This window comes from Pungitius pungitius, chromosome 17 (assembly GCF_949316345.1).
Source record: "Pungitius pungitius chromosome 17, fPunPun2.1, whole genome shotgun sequence".
NCBI classification, from domain to species: domain Eukaryota; kingdom Metazoa; phylum Chordata; class Actinopteri; order Perciformes; family Gasterosteidae; genus Pungitius; species Pungitius pungitius.
Genome location: NC_084916.1, coordinates 15,683,138 through 15,703,239, shown reverse-complemented (window position 1 = coordinate 15,703,239; position 20,102 = coordinate 15,683,138). Strand labels below are relative to the sequence as shown.

The 20,102-nt window shown below is 41.8% G+C and overlaps 3 protein-coding genes across 5 annotated transcripts; 2 read left to right on the top strand and 1 right to left on the bottom strand.

Moving 5' to 3' along the window:
• The first annotated feature begins 102 nt into the window (after positions 1-102).
• Positions 103-18,839, top strand: LOC134107074 (uncharacterized). 3 transcript variants are annotated; one of them, XM_062558365.1, is made up of 6 exons: positions 103-249; positions 623-658; positions 923-987; positions 1,090-1,469; positions 1,656-1,770; positions 2,082-2,188. In XM_062558365.1, exons 2-6 carry the CDS (start codon positions 633-635, stop codon positions 2,090-2,092), a joined length of 597 nt encoding a protein of 198 aa, XP_062414349.1. In that variant the 5' UTR covers positions 103-249; positions 623-632; the 3' UTR covers positions 2,093-2,188. The 3 variants fall into 3 exon arrangements, with proteins under 3 accessions (XP_062414349.1, XP_062414347.1, XP_062414348.1); XM_062558363.1 differs by lacking the exons at positions 623-658; positions 923-987; positions 1,090-1,469; positions 1,656-1,770; positions 2,082-2,188 and adding exons at positions 17,334-17,369; positions 17,559-17,623; positions 17,721-18,100; positions 18,231-18,345; positions 18,666-18,839 and having other exon boundaries at positions 104-249; XM_062558364.1 differs by lacking the exons at positions 103-249; positions 623-658; positions 923-987; ... (1 more) ...; positions 1,656-1,770; positions 2,082-2,188 and adding exons at positions 16,741-16,821; positions 17,334-17,369; positions 17,559-17,623; ... (1 more) ...; positions 18,231-18,345; positions 18,666-18,839.
• LOC119219475 (uncharacterized) lies at positions 3,356-5,553 on the top strand. Its single transcript, XM_062558360.1, has 5 exons — positions 3,356-3,641; positions 3,780-3,796; positions 4,113-4,230; positions 4,331-4,504; positions 4,636-5,553. Exons 1-5 carry the CDS (start codon positions 3,639-3,641, stop codon positions 5,278-5,280), a joined length of 957 nt encoding a protein of 318 aa, XP_062414344.1. The 5' UTR covers positions 3,356-3,638; the 3' UTR covers positions 5,281-5,553.
• LOC134107138 (uncharacterized) lies at positions 8,003-11,437 on the bottom strand. The gene is made up of 2 exons (XM_062558598.1): positions 10,547-11,437; positions 8,003-8,014 (listed from the first exon to the last, which is right to left on the bottom strand). The coding sequence occupies exons 1-2, from the start codon at positions 11,435-11,437 to the stop codon at positions 8,003-8,005; spliced, it is 903 nt and encodes a 300-aa protein (XP_062414582.1).
• Positions 18,840-20,102: the final 1,263 nt, after the last annotated feature.

The window sequence follows — 20,102 nt, the reverse complement described above, 5'->3', positions numbered from 1 at the left end:
TGGAGAGTGATTTACGGGCTAAATAAGTGTATTTAAATGGCTGGAACGTCGAAGGCTTTGACATCTTCCGTATTAAAGGGAAATATACCATTGATTGGAACAACAAAAAGTCATTTTCCCCGTTAGGTTTTTGTAAAACCGTCATTTGATGCGCTCTTGAACGCAGCACAGGGGTTTAAGGGCGGAGTCGGAGCAGCGGATGTTGATTCTTCTTTCGGGACGAAGGACAAAATCCCGTTTTCAAGCCAGGTACCCGGACTATTTCATTATATTTCTTGAAATTGTAATCAATAATTAGTCTTAAAGGATTCTTCTCACCAATTTGATCTATCTATATAATTTCCTTCCGGTCTGTTAAAACCACTCCTTAACATGATCGGCCATAATAGAACAAAACGGTTGCTTTCTGTTTTCTTGTCTCCAGATGAAATGTAACTGACATCTGTGTGTACTTTTCAGATCGGAAAGGTTTTGGATATAATAATAATAAAAACGACCTTAAGCAAAGGGCAAAGGACTTTTTGCATGTCATCAAATGAAGAAAAAAGAACTCCGTATTTTGTTTTTCTTACGTTCACACCGAACTCGACGCGCCTTCTAACATGAATTATTCGTTTTCTAGGTGAGGAGGAATGGCGGCTCTTCCACTAAGCACACAGTAAGTTCTTCTTTTTCTATGGCTCATTTTAATCCATCGGTTATTTCTCATTTTTTTCCGTTATTTTCAAATTAAAGCACTCAACTTTGGCATTGTGTTGATCTCACTTGGGGGATCCCTCAACTACTGCGCCCTGTAACCAGGACAACCACTATCCCACTTTTTCTTCTTCTATATTCTGTCCGTTTTTACCACAAATTGTTCCTCTCAATGTGGTCCAGTAAATACTGTCGTGAGTACCTACGCTTTTTTTCTAACTTACAGGAGTGGACCTCACTCGCTTCTTGGTCTTGGGAGCCAGCACGGCAAAGAACAGACAGGACACAAAGGTAGAACACACACACACACACACACCTTTGATTCACACGTTGGATCTTACTATGATGAGTATTTTCCAAATCAAATCGAAATCCCTTTGGCTTGTGTTGCAGATCCAGACTACCTGAAATCGATGTTGAATTATGTGTTGGACCACAGAGATGAGACGGTCATCTTGAAGAACCCAGCTGGTGCCATTTTGACGATTGGAGACCTCAATGAAACCATCTACAGAGATAAAAAGAACGTGGTGAATGGGTGGAACAAATTCTACCTTCCAGATATCGTAAGCATGCAGGTCTTGGGCCTGGTGAAGGGAACTTCGTGCCCAGAGGACCATCTGGTTCTGATGACCTGTGAGGACCAGAAGGTGTACGCCTATGATGGAGAGGTGCTGCATTTGGTGGCTTCAAGCTGGAAGCAGCTATTTGACGAGGGATTCCAGTATCCAGCAGACAAGTCGTACTACAAAGGAGATGCCTTCCCAGACACGGTGAGACGTTACAGTGTGTGTGTGTGTGTGTGTGTGTGTGTGTGTGTGTGTGTGTGTGTGTGTGTGTGTGTGTGTGTGTGTGTGTGTGTGTGTGTGTGTGTGTGTGTGTGTGTGTGTGTGTGTGTGTGTGTGTGTGTGTGTGTGTGATCATGTTTTAACATTGTCTTTTGTGTGTAACCCGACAAGGACTGGGATGAAGTGAGGAAGGGCAAAGTGGGGAGAAGATTGGACGAAGAGCATCTCAAACTGGTGACAGCAAATAAGTCAGAATTCCTGAAGAATCTCCGATCCATCAAAACAGGTATTTATTTCTGTGCTGCAGAGTAAAGATTAAGATTGTAGTTTTTCTGCGTGTATTAATATCTCTCATCAATCCACTCGTACATCACGCATGAACAATGTCTAGAGTAGAAACACAAACCTGTGGTCAGTTATCAGCCTAATAAGTCAACTCCTTCACGTCAGTCGATGTCCACTCAGCTCCGCCCCTATTGGTCTGATCACATGTTTTTATCTTTAGTTGATATGTTTATGTCATATTTTTTTGCTATTGAGCCATCTAACATGTATCTTTTCTTTCTCTTCTCACATTTCCAATATTTCCTCCATCAGCATGCAAATGATCCCTTTTTTTTGGTCTGGTGTCTGATGTACAAATACACACCAATATCTGAGGATTCTGCAATGTAACTGTGGTATAATTAAAAAACTCAAATATACATTGTGTTGTGATAACCTTTCTTGTCTCAAATTACCTTTTTTTTGTCATTTACCAATTAAAATATTTTCAAAATCTTTAAATTGCAGAAATGTATGTGTGTGTTTACGTGTGTGTGTGTGTATACAGTGTATATATATATATATATATATAAATAAAACAATTTTTTTTTTTTTTTGAGGCTGAAATGCAAACTGTCGTATGAGGAAGTTGATTTCTGAGAACTTCACATGGAAAAGAGATCCAGAAAACTACAAAAGATTATTATTTTTTGGTAGGGCCAGTTTCAGTAAACATCCCAGAAATATTCGATGCAAAAAAGGGTATCAAACACACATTATTACTTAGCAGTTAAATATTTAACATTTATTCGGGTCATTCAGTTTTATTTCACTTTTAACAGTTTAACATAAGGACACCTGTAATGGCAAAAATATATAACTCTTCTAAATGCTTCATTGTATTACCAGTGTATTAATTGCAAGTTCTGGGATGGCGAGGCCATGGGAAAAGTTCTGAAGTGTTTCACACTGATGAGACGTCCCCAGTGTCCTGGCTGTAGAGACTCAACAAGTTAGTTCAAGGAAATAAACGGAGAATAACATATTTGACTCGGAGCCTTTATTCTTTAACATTGTCTGTGCAAAAACTTCCACCACACACCCTATTCAAACTAAAAATATCCAATATAATACATTAAAGGATACATATATTACAATAGAAATATCTTCATGTAAAACATATTAGAAAATGTGATATATATATATATATTACACACACGAGGAAAGAGCTTAACGCAATGAATTATTTTGGATAAAATGTGTCTGTTTTCATCCACGTCCTGTTGTGTGTCCTCACCGCAGTCCTGTGAACATCGTAGCTGGGTTCACTTTAACACGGCCACGTGGTTTATCGCATCTGTCAACCAGCCTCCACACACTGTCAAGCCCGCGTGTACGTGCGCGTAAAGCCAATGTTTTGCGCAGTTATCGTAAATAAAATATCACTGGGCATATTCCATGTTTCAACAAAATGTATTTTAATATAATTATAATAAATATCTCCTCTAATCGACCCGTAAACAGGGTCCAACAAACTCATTTAAATGCCAGAAGTACCGTCATTTGGTTTTCACATACATATATATATATATACTGTATATTTGAGGAGGTCCAAGCCAACATGCTTTTATTTTATCATTAGTCATTAAACACTTTTTTACTTTTGATTCTACAAATTCCCCAAAGGTGTAATGATACACATAAAGAAGAAGAGAGAATTGTCCAGTTGTGAGCTAAGCAGTAACTACAGCATTCACAGCAGAACAGGTGCATGGCACATTAAACCCCTCCCTCCCTTTTACATCATGGAAAGAAACTAAGGAGTGGCACCCGAATGTAGATGTGGAGCTTCACTTCTTGCTTTGTGTTTCATTTACTGAGGACTCAGCCATGGTGAGTAGCAGCTCTGAAGGGCTTACCCTTGTAGATATTTAATATCCATTTGATTGAACTGTACTGTGTTAATTATCCGTTGTGTTCTTGGTGAAATGTGTAACTGTTGTATCGTGTTGTGTGTTATTTCTGCTTCAGGGGGATTCTTCTCCTAGGTGAGTAAACTGTTTCATGAAGTCATGAAATCATGTGAAACAAAACATTTTCTGCTTAGTTTGAGTTTTAAAAAGAGGGAAATCTTGTGTAAGCAATAAATTAGTTTTTTAATATAATTGGGTAATTTGAGATGGTTGGAAAAACTGTTGCTAACCAAATTGAAAATGTTTAGTTTTCTTAAAAACTAGACGTTTAAAAAACAATGTGTAGTTATAATACAACTTTTTTTATTTATTGGTTTTTCAAGTACATTCTCATTGTTGGATTCTGCTTTTTAATCTTCTAAACACTTTTAAAATATTTATCTTTTTTTAGAGAAGAGGACTTTCTGGAAACTCAGGATCCTTTCAGACAGAATGCTTTTAAGCTCATCTCTAAAATGATTGAGCTGACTAAAGAAGCTCCTGGTGATACCACACATTTACTGGATGAGGTACATTGAATGACTCCTTTTGAAATGCTCTTTATTCACATACATTTTGTGTGTCAAGATACAACAATGACACCTCTTTGAATGTGTTTGGGCTCCACAGATGTTTCACAGCATTTTCTTTGTGGGGAAAGTCAACGAGCCGCCATTTTCTCCAGAAAGCATCCTGATGGATGACGACTTGTTAAGGGATTTGAGGCCGTTGTTCCCTCGGGCCTTTGAACTCTTCTCCTCTCACCTACCCAGACGGAGTCCATTTTCATGTGTGCTGGACATGGTACGATCATAGTTTTTCAAAAAGATGATTTAAATTCTTCTTTTTAAAGATGCATAGAATATGTTACAGTCTATAATGAATTTACATTGTTGCAGTTCCCAAAACATGACTTGCATGATTTATGCTTGCAGATTGTCCACCTGAATGGACCAAAAAATGAAAGAGAAATACTCCGTGCCCTACGAAGTCTCATCATTGACCTGAACCTCGGTTACTCAAGGGATCTGATCTCCTCCACCATCTGTGTCTCGCACAGAACCGACATCGAAGATCCAGACAAGTTCTACGGAGTCTCCATGGCCGTTCCTGGTCGTAGTCCTCGGCAACGCATCATCTCTGCGTCCTGTCTCTACTACTGGGACGAGTGTGTAGCTGGTGCAGTGCTGACCTACTATCCAGACAATAAAATGAAACCAGATTATGATGGAACCATCCAGCTTCCACAGGGGGTCAGGTGCCAGGCGTTTAGCCTCAGCAAGGAAGAAGAAACTCCTCCGTGCAAGTTATGTAGGGATTTGTTTGGTTTGACAAGTGACTCTGAAGAGGGGAAGCTCTACGGCAACTGTGCAGAGGCTGAAAGTTTGAGCAAATTGTTCAAAAATGACCCTGAAATCAAAAAGCAAGTACAACTCAAATCTGGCAATAACTTAGACGGCAGGGTTAAATATGAAAAGAAAACGAGGAAAAGACTTTTTGATTTCCTAATAGAGAAGGACTGTGACTGCGCTTTCTACCCATTCAGAAAAATGAAGGCTGAAGATCGTATTGATGAGTAGGCTGACAATTCCTTGCTTCTTGGTTATGATTACAGGGAGATACGATGATGTAATCATTTACTTGGGAGCTGGTGGTTTAAACGCTTGTTGTTAGTGATTCAGCTACTTACTAATGATAAAGATATGATTCATGGCTGCCAGCTGTCTGAATGCAAAGCAGGCAGAAGATATAAAGAGTTGATGCATTGATCATGTCAGTCACAATAAAATCATAAAGATTGATGATTTGTTTTGGTTTCATTTACTGCAACTTCATCAGAAGAAGTGATTCTTTGCCATTGAACGCAGCATGTAGCCGGTGACAGCTGCCTTTTGGGGACCATGAAGATCAGCAGAAGAACATATTCAGCTTTACGGATGCTGTGTACACAGTTACATACGTTACTTCACATTAAAAGCATAACAGCAGATTTCCGTTTTTCTGTTCTTAGCCGTTTAAAATCTGGTTAATTTAATTGACAGGAATGGTTTGGTTTGAGTAAACTCTTATTTCTTTGCTTTTGTGAGCAAGTATAAACATAAAAATCTGCCTTCAAATAGTATGAACCAGTGTGCTTTAATATACACTCACCGGCCACTTTATTAGGTACACCTGTCCAACTGCTCGTTAACACTTAATTTCTAAGCAGCCAATCACATGGCGGCAACTCAGTGCATTTAGGCATGTAGACATTGTCAAGACAATCTCCTGCAGTTCAAACCGAGCATCAGTATGGGGAAGAAAGGTGATTTGAGTGACTTTGAACGTGGCATGATTGTTGGTGCCAGAAGGGCTGGTCTGAGTATTTCAGAAACTGCTAATCTACTGGGATTTTCACGCACAACCATCTCTAGGGTTTACAGAGAATGGTCCGAAAAAGAAAAAACATCCAGTGAGCGGCAGTTCTGTGGGCGGAAATGCCTTGTTGATGCCAGAGGTCAGAGGAGAATGGCCAGACTGGTTCCAGCTGATAGAAGGGCAACAGTGACTCAAATAATCACCCGTTACAACCAAGGTGGGCATAAGAGCATCTCTGAACGCACAGTACGTCGAACTTTGAGGCAGATGGGCTACAGCAGCAGAAGACCACACCGGGTGCCACTCCTTTCAGCTAAGAACAGGAAACTGAGGCTACAATTTGCACAAGCTCATCGAAATTGGACAATAGAAGATTGGAAAAACGTTGCCTGGTCTGATGAGTCTCGATTTCTGCTGCGACATTCGGATGGTAGGGTCAGAATTTGGCGTCTACAACATGAAAGCATGGATCCATCCTGCCTTGTATCAACGGTTCAGGCTGGTGGTGGTGGTGTCATGGTGTCATTTTCTTGGCACTCTTTGGGCCCCTTGGTACCAATTGAGCATCGTTGCAACGCCACAGCCTACCTGAGTATTGTTGCTGACCATGTCCATCCCTTTATGACCACAATGTACCCAACTTCTGATGGCTACTTTCAGCAGGATAATGCGCCATGTCATAAAGCTGGAATCATCTCAGACTGGTTTCTTGAACATGACAATGAGTTCGCTGTACTCAAATGGCCTCCACAATCACCAGATCTCAATCCAATAGAGCATCTTTGGGATGTGGTGGAACGGGAGATTCGCATCATGGATGTGCAGCCGACAAATCTGCGGCAACTGTGTGATGCCATCATGTCAATATGGACCAAACTCCCTGAGGAATGCTTCCAGCACCTTGTTGAATCTATGCCACGAAGAATTGAGGCAGTTCTGAAGGCAAAAGGGGGTCCAACCCGTTACTAGCATGGGGTACCTAATAAAGTGGCCGGTGAGTGTATATCGAGACAACGATTTGTCTTTTAGTCAGAGTATGAATTCAGAATGTGTTTCTTCATCCTGCTGCGTAGCTTCTAGAAGCTTCCGGACTGGGAAACGGCTCCTAAAAGCTCACTTCCTGTCTGACTGAGTGCTGTTGATTCCAGGCCACAGACATCCTATAATATGTCATAGAGGTAATCCAAAGGCTACAAATACAGTAAAAACAGTTCAAGGAACAACACTGTTACCAAAATGGATCATTGGAGTCAGTGGTGAGCTGGATAAGAACATTCTGTATGTATTCTGCATTTAAAATCAGAGACACGCTTTCAGTATCTGATACAAATACAAACAAATCAAACTGTTTATACGCCTCCTTTATGATGAACTAAGTAAACTAGTGACGAGTTTTAACGTGGGATTCCATCATCATGTGTATTGCTTTGTGGTCTTAGAGGCACAGACGCACCACCAGATGGCAGCACCAACCTTTCTCATCGATGAAACCATGGGGCGCCGTTTGGAAAATGTTGCACGTTCTAAAATCTAAAAAAAAACAGTTTTCGTACATTTAGCATCATCATATAAATAAAAAAAGTAGGAAAATATTCATATGTCACTTTTTCAAACATTTAGAGACAAAATCATGTAAATACATGCAACAACATTTCCAACATGTACAATGTTTATGAATATCAGTCACATCTACATCACAGCTAAATGACATGTAATGTAACATCTTACTAAACCTAGTCACGCAAAAGTGAATGAGGTGAATCAATTCCCTACGAAACCTCCTCTAGTAAACCAATGCAAGTACAGTGAAAAACGGATCCAAAGACTCGGACAAAGACGCAGTCTGGAAATGAACAAATCATTGCTGTTTCCCTGATTGAGCCTCTGCAACAGTCCCGATGCGAGGCCACGAGGAAAAACAAGCATTTTCTCTTTGAGGACTCGTTACTCCCGAGTCTGAAAATGAACGAGTGGTTCACGAAGGTCACACCACTAGTGCCCTGGTGTTCTCTATAGTTTTCTTTTTCTTCCGACAAGTGCTTCATGTAATTCAGGACGCTAAAATGATATTATAATGTCACTCATTGTCTTCATCGGTGATTGGCTAAAATGCTTCTTAGACCCGCCCCTTTGGGACCCGGCCCGAGCTCAGACATGCAGACAAGCGGAGAGGACGTGGAGGAAAAACATATATTATTTTGCACTGTAGAGGTCCTTTGCCTCGCACATTGAGTTCCTCTTGGTTGGGGTTTCGTGTGGATTGTTTTTGACGCGTGACAAAGTTCATGAGTCAACCAGTCTTTTTGCTGTCCTTTATTTTGTTCTTCTTTGTATATACATACCATTCCCAATCGTTCACGTTTACCTTTACGTTTCACGCTTCACGCTTCACGTTTACCTTTACGCTTGACGCTTGACGCTTGACGCTTGACGTTTCACGTTTACCTTTACGCTTGACGCTTCACGGTCGAAAAACTATTTCCCTTCCAACACCCAACACCTGTGCCCAGTAACCCTTCTGATTATATAGCCATTGCGGCCTAACTGAAACGCCTCCTCTCACCTCCCTAGGGGGTGGGGCTAACAGACAAACAATAACAAAAATGGCTCTTACACACCGGCCCCTAATTGGTTCTGGCGACAGACAAGACAATTTCACATAATTCTATAACATAAGGAGCCATTACATTTGAAACAAAAAAAACATTTTAAAGTAATCAGTTTCAATTCACTTATCTATATACACTTTACAGTATAAACATCATGCTAGTTCAATATTATTTTTTACATATCTGCTGCTTCGCAAAGAAGACAAATCTTTGTCACTGGTCTCTCGATTACACTACTTTTGGTTTGGAGACGAACAGAGCGCACAAGTCCTTTCCTATCAGGAAATGTTTGTAGTATCTTTCCAAGTATCCACGATCCACGAGGTGCTGTTGAATCAACAACGACAACTATGTCTCCAGGGAAAAATCCTTTTTTTTCCTCATTCCACTTTTGCCTTTCCTGCAGCAACGGTATATACTCTTGTGTCCATCGTTTCCAAAACAAGTCAGCCAAATACTGAGTTTGTCTCCATCTTCTTTTAATGTACATATCACCTTTCTCGAATAGCCCAGGTGGATAGACTGGGTTTCCTTTCATCAACAGAATGTGGTTTGGTGTTAATGGCTCGAGGTCATTAGGATCATCAGACAATTGTGTAATGGGACGACCATTGAGTATGCATTCCACTTCGCATAGCAAAGTGTGAAATCCTTCATCCTCCAGACATTGCTGATGAAGCACAGTACTTAGAATCCTCCTAACCATACGTATGATGCGCTCCCAAATGCCACCATGATGGGATCCGGCAGGGGGGTTGAAAATCCATTTGATTCCATTCTGTGCCATCGTTTTTTGTACTTTATGGTGGTCTAATGAAGCTAACGCTTCTCTGAGCTCTCTTTCAGCTCCCACAAAGTTAGTTCCATTATCTGATCGCATCACAGAAATTTGTCCTCTCCTGCAGCTGAATCTTCTCAACGCATTGACACACGAGTCTGTATCGAGGGAGTAAGCAACTTCCAGATGGACTGCTCTACTTGCCATGCAAGTAAAAATCACTCCATAGCGCTTTACAATGCTACGACCTTTCTTTACATCAATAGGACCAAAGTAATCCACACCCACATTTGTGAATGGGGGGAGATCTGGAACAAGTCTTTCGGCTGGTAAATCTGCCATTTGTTGCTCCCCCACCTTTCCTCTGTGACGCCTACAGAAGTAGCATTTTGTTAGTACCTTCCTTACTGCTGAATTGGCGTTAGTAATCCAGTACCTCTTCCTTAGCTTGGAGAGTACATGATTTCTGCCACCATGGCCCAGTTGTTCGTGAATATGCCGGAGTATGAGCGTCGAGACGTGTTGATCCTTGGCCAGAATGAGCGGATGTTTGCTCTCTTCAGGCATGGAAGATTTATTTAATCTTCCTCCAACTCTCAAAAGCTCTTCTTTGTAAATTGGGCTCAGCTTGTAGATGGTGCTCTGTTTTTTCACCTTAGATTTCCCAGATGCCAGTGCATCAATCTCGTTGCGAAATCTTTCCCATTGGCTGAAGCGAATAATGGATATTTCTGCTTCAAAAAGACTATCTACAGACAACCTTTGTCCTCCTAAGGTGCCTTTAAATCTTTGCATCTCCAAACTGATATCTTTCGGTTGACGACCGTCGTTTGTCAGCAGTTTCCTTTTCTTACTTAAAGAAAGCAAGATCATCTTCAGAAGTAGCATCCACCCTACTGCTGTTTTCAACCTTTTCCAACTGGAAAAGTAATTGATCAGTTTATGGGTGGGGCTAAAATTGTCTTCAGTGGTCGTTGCATTCACTGCCAGATTTCTTTTAACTTCTGGGTCATCACTAATGTCCAAATCCAAGCTGTGGGTTGGCCATTCCTCTTCTGGTTTCCACAGAAAACTTGGGCTTTGGAGCCATCTCTTTTGAACTAAATGTTCAAACTTTAATCCCCTTGAAGCATCATCCGCTGGATTTTGAGCTGAGGGAATGTATCTCCATTGTGACACTTGTGACGCCTCTCTAATAACTGATATTCTATTGGCGACAAATGTTTGAAATCTTTTGTCCTCATTTTTTATATACTTTAGTACAGATGTACTGTCGGTCCAGAATTGTGGCTCTTCCAAAGGAAGCTGCAGCTCTGAACTCAGCATCTTGTCCACCTTAACAGCTACAGTAGCAGCTGTGAGCTCCAAACGAGGGATGGTCACTTGTTTCAGTGGGGCAACCCTTGCCTTTCCAAGTACGAATGCAATATGGACCTGGTTTTTACTGTTTTGCAACCGGATATATGTAACCGTTCCGTATGCACTTTCACTGGCATCAGAGAAGTGATGCAACTGAGCAGATATGACATGGCCAAAGTCTTTAGGTTTTAAGCACCTGCTGACCTTGAAACTTCCCACACTCTCGAGATCTTCCATCCATTTGTTCCATTTCTGTTGAACGCTTTGGGGTACTGAATCATCCCAACCACACTTCAAGCGACACAAGTCCTGCAGAATTATCTTAGCTGGGATTGTGAAAGGTGCTAAGAAACCTAAAGGATCGTAGACAGAACTGATCATGGATAACATCCCACGTCTTGTATGTGGTTGTTCTCGGATGTTAAATTTAAATTTGAAGGCGTCCGTCTCGATGCACCAATGTAGTCCAAGGGCCCGTTCAACTGGCAATTTATCCCTGTCTAGATCCAACTCCTTGAAGTTCTTGGATCTTTGTTCTTCGGAAATCTCTAATAGCACCTCACGGCTATTGCTGATCCACTTTGTGAGATTAAAACCCCCTAACTTGCAGATAGCTGTAATGTTTTTTACCATTTGGATAGCATCTTCTTCAGAAGGCAAACTTTTTAAAAGATCATCCACATAAAAACTTCTTGCTACCGTGTCTATTACTTCTTCTGAGAAGTGAGTTTGATTATCCTCGGCAATCTTCTTTAAAGCATAACATGCACAACTAGGTGAAGATACCGCTCCAAATAAATGAACTGTCATACGGTACTGTACAAGCTCTTGCTCCAGGTTCCCTTCTGGCCACCACAAGAACCTTAAAAAGTCAGAGTGTTCCTCTGCAACTTTAACTTGATAAAACATTGATTGCACATCAGCCATAATTGCTACAGGTTCTTGCCTAAACCGTGTTAACACTCCTAACAATGAGCTTGTCAGGTTTGGTCCTTGTAGGAGCTGACTGTTCAGTGAGACACCTTTAAATTCTGCACCGCAGTCGAACACAACGCGCAAGCTTCCTTTCTGTGGATGGTATACTCCATGGTGAGGGAGAAACCACACTTTCCCATCTGTCCGTTCCAACTGATGCTCTGGAACCTTTTCCGCATATCCTTTATTGATGACATCAGTAAGGAAGGTTGCATATTCTTTGTGAAAACCTTGATTTTTTAGAAGTTTTCTTTTCAGTGAGCTGATGCGTTGTTTAGCAACGGAAAAGTTGTTTGGCATAGTTACATGAGGTGCTTTAAAAGGCAACCTTATGTTGTACTGTCCTTTTTTAAGCTGCACTGAACCCTTCACTATTTCCATGAACTTCCTTTCGTCTACTGACATCTCCTCTTTGTCATTAGAGAAATTTTCACTGAAATCTTGGTTGTACTGCTTCATCAATAGTTCTTCCAATCTGTCAACACCAATCCTATTTACACTAACCGTAGGGTGGCCACTCTCACCCTGCTTTGCACAGTTCCCATTGAGAGGTCCATTAACCACCCAGCCCAATAGAGTTCTTACTGCATATGGTCCCTCTCCTTGACTATTGACTACTTCCCATGGCTCCATTAACTTTGAGGCGTTTGTGCCAATCAACAAATCAACATCTGCGTTAATACGGGGAATATTTACCTCTTTCAAGTAAGTCCACTTTGACAACTGTTCTTCGGATATGATATTTTGTGTCGACACTGGCATTACCTTTTGAGTAAACACACTTGGAAGCTCAAAGAATTGATTGCGAGCAAATTCTGAGATCGCCAAGCCTTCGACAATACAACTTGGAACAGTACTACTGTGACCCATTGTATGTAGATTAATCCTTGTTTTTCTTCCTTTAATGTTCAGTCTCTCCATTAGACTTTCAGAACAGAAAGTGTCTGTACTTCCTGGGTCCAGGAATGCGTAAGTTTGTATGATTTGGTTTCCTTTCGTACACTTAACATTAACAGGTAGGATTGAAAGGATGCCGTTACTGCCTCCGGCCCCCGTATGACCACAAGTAGAGACAGTTGTGCCACTCCCCGGCCGTTCCTTTGGCTGCTCTTCGCCTTTGCTCCTTTCCTTTCTATCAATGTGGAGCACACTGGGATGACTCTGGTGGCAAACATTGCAAGATAAGCGTTTACTGCAACTCTTGCTCATATGTCCTAGGTGCAAGCAACCAAAGCAAACTCCCTTTTCTTTCATAAAGTCCAACTTTTTGCGATGGCTTCTTTTCCTCAATTGTGGACAGTTCTCCAATGCGTGTCCACATGTACAGTACAAACAGGAAACATTTGGTGCTGTAGGTGCACTAATTTGAGTTTGAGTTTCAACGCTTTTCTTGTTTACACTTACGGCTGGTTCAGTAGACATAAAGACAGCAGTTGCAAAGCTATTTCTTTTAGACTGAAATCTTTGACTTAGTTTTGTCTTGCTGCTTCCTTTATTTACACCATCGTGAATGTCCTGGATGTTGCCAAAGATAGGATCAGAAATGATTTTGACTTGATACTCAATGAACTTTATAAAGTCTCTAAAACCAGATCTGCGATCTTCTTTTTCTGAGATTTCACATGCAGCTGCTCTCCACTTTTCTCTGAGCTTATATGGAAGTTTCTGCATGATTGCTTTCATGTTGGCTGGCATATTGAGTTCATCCAAATATTGCAACTCCTCCATAGCATTGCAGCATTCTCGTAAACACAATGCATATGCTTGTAGCCCTTTAACGTCTTCTGCCTTAACGGCGGGCCATCCAATGATTTTGTCCACATAGGCAGCTGTGACCTTTACTTCATTTCCAAAATGCCTTCCGAGAAGTTCTTTGGCCATAGCATAACCTTTTTCTGGAGCCATATGCTGGCAACTACGCACCAGATCTCTAGGCTGCCCCCTAGTAAACTGCTCGAGATAATACAAACAGTCTCCTTGGTTTGTTTTAGCTTCGACACAATGTTGAAAAGCTCTAATGAATGATCTGAATTCTAAAGGGTCACCATCAAAAATGGGAATTTCTCTGCGTGGTAAGAATTGAGAGTTCTGTGACTGTACAAGAAGTGCTGTAACTTCATTTTGTCTTTGTAACAGACTGTAGAGATCTCCATTTACTTGAGGATTGCCTTGCAATGATGCTGGTTGCGGATCACCAGATTTGGAATCTGATTGAAGCTTTATTCGATCAAATTCTTGCCACTTGTCCTTTTTCTCAATAGCTGCTGCTTTGTCGTACTTGCCTGCTTCAATTGGGTTTTCCACTTTTAACTGAGCGCTCGCAGGCATTGAGTAATTTTGCGTAAGTTTTTCCTTTTGCACTAGTTTGTATTGTTCAGCATAAGGATTAAGTTTGGTTCCCTTTATGAAGTATGAATCCATGCCATCTGACCGTGTAGTTAAAACACTGCCATGCTTTGAGGTATTCAACACTGCCAACTTTGCTGTAGATGCTGCTAATTCTGTGTCAATTTCAAGTTGTTCCTGTTTTCTCCTTAATTGATCAACCTGCTCCTCCAGAACATGTTTCATCTGTAGCGCTGCAGAACGTGCCATGAGTGCAGCCCTTTCTGCCTCAGTTTGACGCCTTGTGGAGGACGTTGAACCCTTGCTGACCCTAGACACATTACTGGTTCGCTCTGAGAATATGTTGGAAGCATTGGATCCAACATTTGAAATGCTGTCTTGAGGCTCCACATTAACCACATCATTATGAATATCGACAATTTTAGTATTGGGGCAACTTTCGTTGCAGACTAACCATTTGTCTATATCGTCAATAAAGACCTTGACGCTAAGCATTTTTAATTTATACCACATTTCATGATTTTCCACCTCTTCTTTAGGTACCAACTTCATCAATGCATCATGGTTTTCTTTTGCTTCACCACAAAGAACTTTAAACTTTTCAAATGTACCTTTTACCTCTGTGACATAGCTTTTATCACCCATCAAATCAACAATTATCTCCTTGAGATTATGTGCCCTTTGAAATTTTACCTTTCTCTCCTTTTGCAGGCGTACAATTTTTTCCATAAGTGCCTTTTCTGTCAATTTAACAGTCCGTCGTTTTACAGAGTAGTCCATTTTACCTGACTCAACTTGAGACTCTGTCTCAGGTAAGAGTTCAGGATCAGCAGCGTGTGCTTCTTCCATTGTCCAAGATGCACGTTCGTTTTTGTGAATACTTGCTCAGTTCCTTTCAGTCACAAATGCCGTGGCTTTTACACGTAAAGTTGCGTACATGTTTGCACGCAATTAGAACAATGTTCACCCTGTATGTAGCGTTACACATACCTTGACACTTGCATGCAGGTGCGCTGACGCTCGGTCTCTACCTCCGTGAGTGAAGTTCCGTACCGCACAACTACGACTGCTGCCGCTCCTGTCCGCTGCACCAAACAGCCACCGCTCAGACTGCGTCGCCAGTCACTGCTCCAAACCGCCGCTGGGTTCGCCGCTCCAATCACTGCTCCAAACTGCCGCGGTGTCCGCCGCTCCAATCGCTGCTCCAAACTGCCGCTGGGTTCGCCGCTCCAATCGCTAATCCAAACTTCCGCGGTGTCCGCCGCTCCAATCGCGGCTCCAAACTGCCGCTGGGTTCGCCGCTCCAATCGCTGCTCCAAACTGCCGCTGGGTTCGCCGCTCCAATCACTGCTCCAAACTGCCGCTGGGTTCGCCGCTCCAATCGCTAATCCAAACTTCCGCGGTGTCCGCCGCTCCAATCGCGGCTCCAAACTGCCGCTGGGTTCGCCGCTCCAATCACTGCTCCAAACCGCCGCTGGGTTCGCCGCTCCAATCACTGCTCCAAACCGCCGCTGGGTTCGCCGCTCCAATCACTGCTCCAAACCGCCGCTGGGTTCGCCGCTCCAATCGCTGCTCCAAACTGCCGCTGGGTTCGCCGCTCCAATCGCGGCTCCAAACTGCCGCTGGGTTCGCCGCTCCAATCGCGGCTCCAAACTGCCGCTGGGTTCGCCGCTCCAATCGCGGCTCCACAGCTGCTCCTTTTACAGCACCAAACTGCTGCCGCTCCTATCCCACGAAGCGAGTTTTTCGACTTAAATGTAGAGGTCCTTTGCCTCGCACATTGAGTTCCTCTTGGTTGGGGTTTCGTGTGGATTGTTTTTGACGCGTGACAAAGTTCATGAGTCAACCAGTCTTTTTGCTGTCCTTTATTTTGTTCTTCTTTGTATATACATACCATTCCCAATCGTTCACGTTTACCTTTACGTTTCACGCTTCACGCTTCACGTTTACCTTTACGCTTGACGCTTCACGTTTCACGTTTCACGTTTCACGTTTCACGTTTCACGTTTCACGTTTACCTTTACGCTTGACGCTTCACGGTCGAAAAACTATTTCCCTTCCAACACCCAACACCTGTGCCCAGTAACCCTTCTGATTATATAGCCATTGCGGCCTAACTGAAACGCCTCCTCTCACCTCCCTAGGGGTTGGGCTAACAGACAAACAATAACAAAAATGGCTCTTACATGCACAGATATCTTAACTTACAAATATTACTGGGTATATTCCATGTTTCACAGTTTACTCAGTTGCTCAATCATATATTTAATTTCTATCAAATATATATAATAATAATATATTTTTAACTCTTCCATCAGTCATTTTAGTGCATTTTTGAGTGTTTTATTTATTACATGATACCGTGGCAGATGGAAGTGTACACACAGCAACAACAAAGTACAAGTAGTGACTTAGTAAGTAAGTCCGTAAGTGACAGAACATAATGGAGAGTGATTTACGGGCTAAATAAGTGTATTTAAATGGCTGGAACGTCGAAGGCTTTGACATCTTCCGTAATAAAGGGAAATATACGATTGGAACGACATAGTTCTGGTTAGTAATTTTCCCCGGTACGCTTTTGTGAAGCCGTCATTTGAGGCGCACTTGAACGCAGCACAGGGGTTAAAAGGCGGAGTCGGAACAGCGGATGTTGATTCTTCTTCGAGGCGAAGGACAAAATCCCATCTTCAAGCCAGGTACCCGGACTATTCTTATTTCAAGAAATGTAATCAATGTTTAGTCTTAAAGGATTCTTCTCACCATTTTGATCTATCTATATAATTTCTTTCCGGTCTATTTAAACCACTCCTTAACATGATCGGCCATAAGAGAACAAAATGGTTACTTTATGTTTTCTTGTCTCCAGATGAAATATAACTGACATCTGTGTGTACTTTTCAGATCGGAAAGGTTTTAGATATAATAATAATAATAATAAAAACGACCTTAAGCAAAGGGCGGATATTTTCTTGCTGAATCATCTGTTGTGATCACACAAAGCCTTAGAGTTATTCTACTTAACTAACGTAACTTAAACTGAATCCAGAAATACGATTTTAATAATTTAATCTGCGAAATCAAATGGCCGAATAGTTACATTTGTTTGTGTCTTCAAATGAAGAAAAAAAGAACTCCGTATTTTGTTTTTCTTACGTTACGTTCACACCGAACGCGACGCGCCTTCTAACATGAATTATCCGTTTTCTAGGTGAGGAGGAATGGCGTCTCTTCCACTAAGCACACAGTAAGTTCTTCTTTTTCAATGGCTCATTTGAATCTATCAGTTATTTCTAATTATTTTCAGTTATTTTCAAATTAAAGCACTCAACTTTGGCATTGTGTTGATCTCACTTGGGGATCCCTCAACTACTGCGCCCTGTAACCAGGACAACCACTATCTCACTTTTTCCTACGCTTTTTTTCTAACTTACAGGAGTGGACCTCACTCGCTTCTTGGTCTTGGGAGCCAGCACGGCAAAGAACAGGCAGGACACAAAGGTAGAACACACACACACACACACACCTTTGATTCACGTGTTGGATCTTACTATGATGAGTATTTTCCAAATCGAAATCCCTTTGGCTTGTGTTGCAGATCCACGCTACCTGAAATCGATGTTGAATTATGTGTTGGACCACAGAGATCAGACGGTCATCTTGAAGAACCCAGCTGGTGCCATTTTGACGATTGGAGACCTCAATGATACCATCTACAGAGATAAAAAGATCGTGGTGAATGGGTGGAACAAATTCTACCTTAAAGATATCGTAAGCATGCAGGTCTTTGGCGTGGTGAAGGGAACTTCGTGCCCAGAGGACCATCTGGTTCTGATGACCTGTGAGGACCAGAAGGTGTACGCCTACGATGGAGAGGTGCTGCATTTGGTGGCTTCAAGCTGGAAGCAGCTACTTGACGAGGGATTCCAGTATCCAGCAGACACGTCGTACTACAAAGGAGAAGCCTTCAAAGACACTGTGAGACGTTACAGTTGTGCTACAAACAAATGTGTGATTCTGCACCCTGATGGTTGGTCATCTGTGTGTGTGTGTGTGTGTGTGTGTGTGATCATGTTTTAACATTGTCTTTTGTGTGTAACCCGACAAGGACTGGGATGAAGTGCGGAAGGGGGAAGTGGGGAGAAGATTGGACCAAGAGCATCTCAAACTGGTGACAGCAAATAAGTCAGAATTCCTGAAGAATCTCCGATCCATCAAAACAGGTATTTTTGAGAGTAAAGATTAAGATTGTAGTTTTTCTGCGTGTATTAATATCTCGCATCAATCCACTCGTACATCACGCATGAACAAGGTCTAGAGTAGAATCACAAACCTGTGGCCAGTTATCAGCCTAATAAGTCAACGCCCCCACGTCAGTCGATGTCCCCTCAGCTCCGCCCCTTTTGGTCGGTCGCCGCGGTAACGCGTCACCGCCTGTTTCTCTGATCACTTGTTTCCATCTTTAGTTGATATGTTCATGTCATATTTATTTGCTATTGAGCCATCTAACATGTTTGTTTTCTTTCTCTTCTCGCATTTCCAGTCTTTTCTCCAGGAGCATGCAAATGATCCCTTTGGTTTGGTGCTTAATATGTAAATGTATAAATACACAAATATCTGAGGATTCTGCAATTTAACTGTTGTATGATTGTACATTGTCTTGAATTGTATTTTTTTGCCTTCTTTTACCAATTAAAATATATTCTGAATCTCCCAACGGTTTTATTTATTTTTCTGGTGTCTGAAATGCAAACGGACAAACCACAACGTATGAGGAAGTAGAATTCTGTGAGCAGCTTTATTACACAACAGAACTTCACATGGAAAACATCCAGGAAGCCACAAACAGATAAAAAAATACGTCAACAAGGGTCCAACAAACTCCTTTAAATGACAGAAGAAGCGTTCATTGGTCGTCTCATCTACATTAAATATAAAAACATGTTTCTCGAGGAAGTCTAAGCCAACATGCTGATTTACAGTCATTAAACACGGTAAAGCAGAACTCAAAGTTCAAACCAGATACTCTGATGGTGTGATAAGTTGCGTTTTATTTTTTTTTATTGTTTTAGTTCTGCAAGTTCTCTGCCGCTGTGGAATGATCCCAGAGACAGAAACGTCCAAGAGTTAAACATAAGGAAGAAGAGAGAATTGTCCAGTTGTCAGCAAACCAGTATGCAGAGGTGGGACAAAGTCATTGTTATGCAAGTCACAAGTAAGTCTCAAGTCGTTGCCCTCGAGTCCCGAGTCAAGTCGAGTCAAAGATGAGGCAAGTCCCAAGTCGAGTCCAAAGTCTTTCCATTTTAGTTTCGAGTCATTTCGAGTCCTCTTATTACAGAAAATGTTTTATTTGAAACTACTCTTTACTCATATCAATGTTGTGTTAATATTCATTGTCTATTGTACACTAAGGTATACGATAATACATTTCCGTTTATGCAATATTAAGAATATTTTCACTGCTTCAAAAGCCCTTCCCTCAAGAAACCGAAGTCATATGCTTTAAAGCAAAGTGGGGACGGGGAACCTGCCTCAAAGACCTAGACTACGAAGGGAAGGGAAGGGTAATGGTGGATCGACTGTGACTGTGTTGTAGTACTTTAAAACGGACGTTGACATAATGTTGGCGAGGATTTCCATCGGAGTCTGAATCCGGGTTCAAAAATCCCGATTTCTGTAAGCATGAACGAGCTGTCTCGTTGATACGGTAAAATGCTCGTGAGTTACGGTACATCCGACAAGGTGCTCAGCATTCGTTCAAAACTTACCTTTCTTTGTGCAACTTCAGGTGTCGAACAAAGTTGGACGTTGTGGCAGCTCCGTCTGTAATCTTCGACCCGCATGTTTTGCATATAGCAACTCGTTTTTTGTTGACTACCTCGTCATTTTTATAGCCAAACGAAACTATCTTCGGTATCATTTTTCCAACTGGCGCGTTGTTGCACTTCAATGGTTGTCTTGCAATGTGCCTGTTTAGGTG

Coding starts and splice junctions, on each gene's coding strand:
- LOC134107138 (XM_062558598.1), bottom strand. CDS start 11,437: ATGGTAAAAAACATTACAGCTATCTGCAAGTTAGGGGGTTTTAATCTC.
- LOC134107074 (XM_062558363.1), top strand. CDS start 17,344: ATGGCGTCTCTTCCACTAAGCACACA. Junction 18,101..18,230: donor GAGAAGCCTTCAAAGACACT/GTGAGACGTTAC, acceptor TAACCCGACAAG/GACTGGGATGAAGTGCGGAA. Junction 18,346..18,665: donor TCTCCGATCCATCAAAACAG/GTATTTTTGAGA, acceptor TCGCATTTCCAG/TCTTTTCTCCAGGAGCATGC.
- LOC119219475 (XM_062558360.1), top strand. Junction 4,231..4,330: donor CCACACATTTACTGGATGAG/GTACATTGAATG, acceptor TGGGCTCCACAG/ATGTTTCACAGCATTTTCTT. Junction 4,505..4,635: donor TTTCATGTGTGCTGGACATG/GTACGATCATAG, acceptor TTATGCTTGCAG/ATTGTCCACCTGAATGGACC.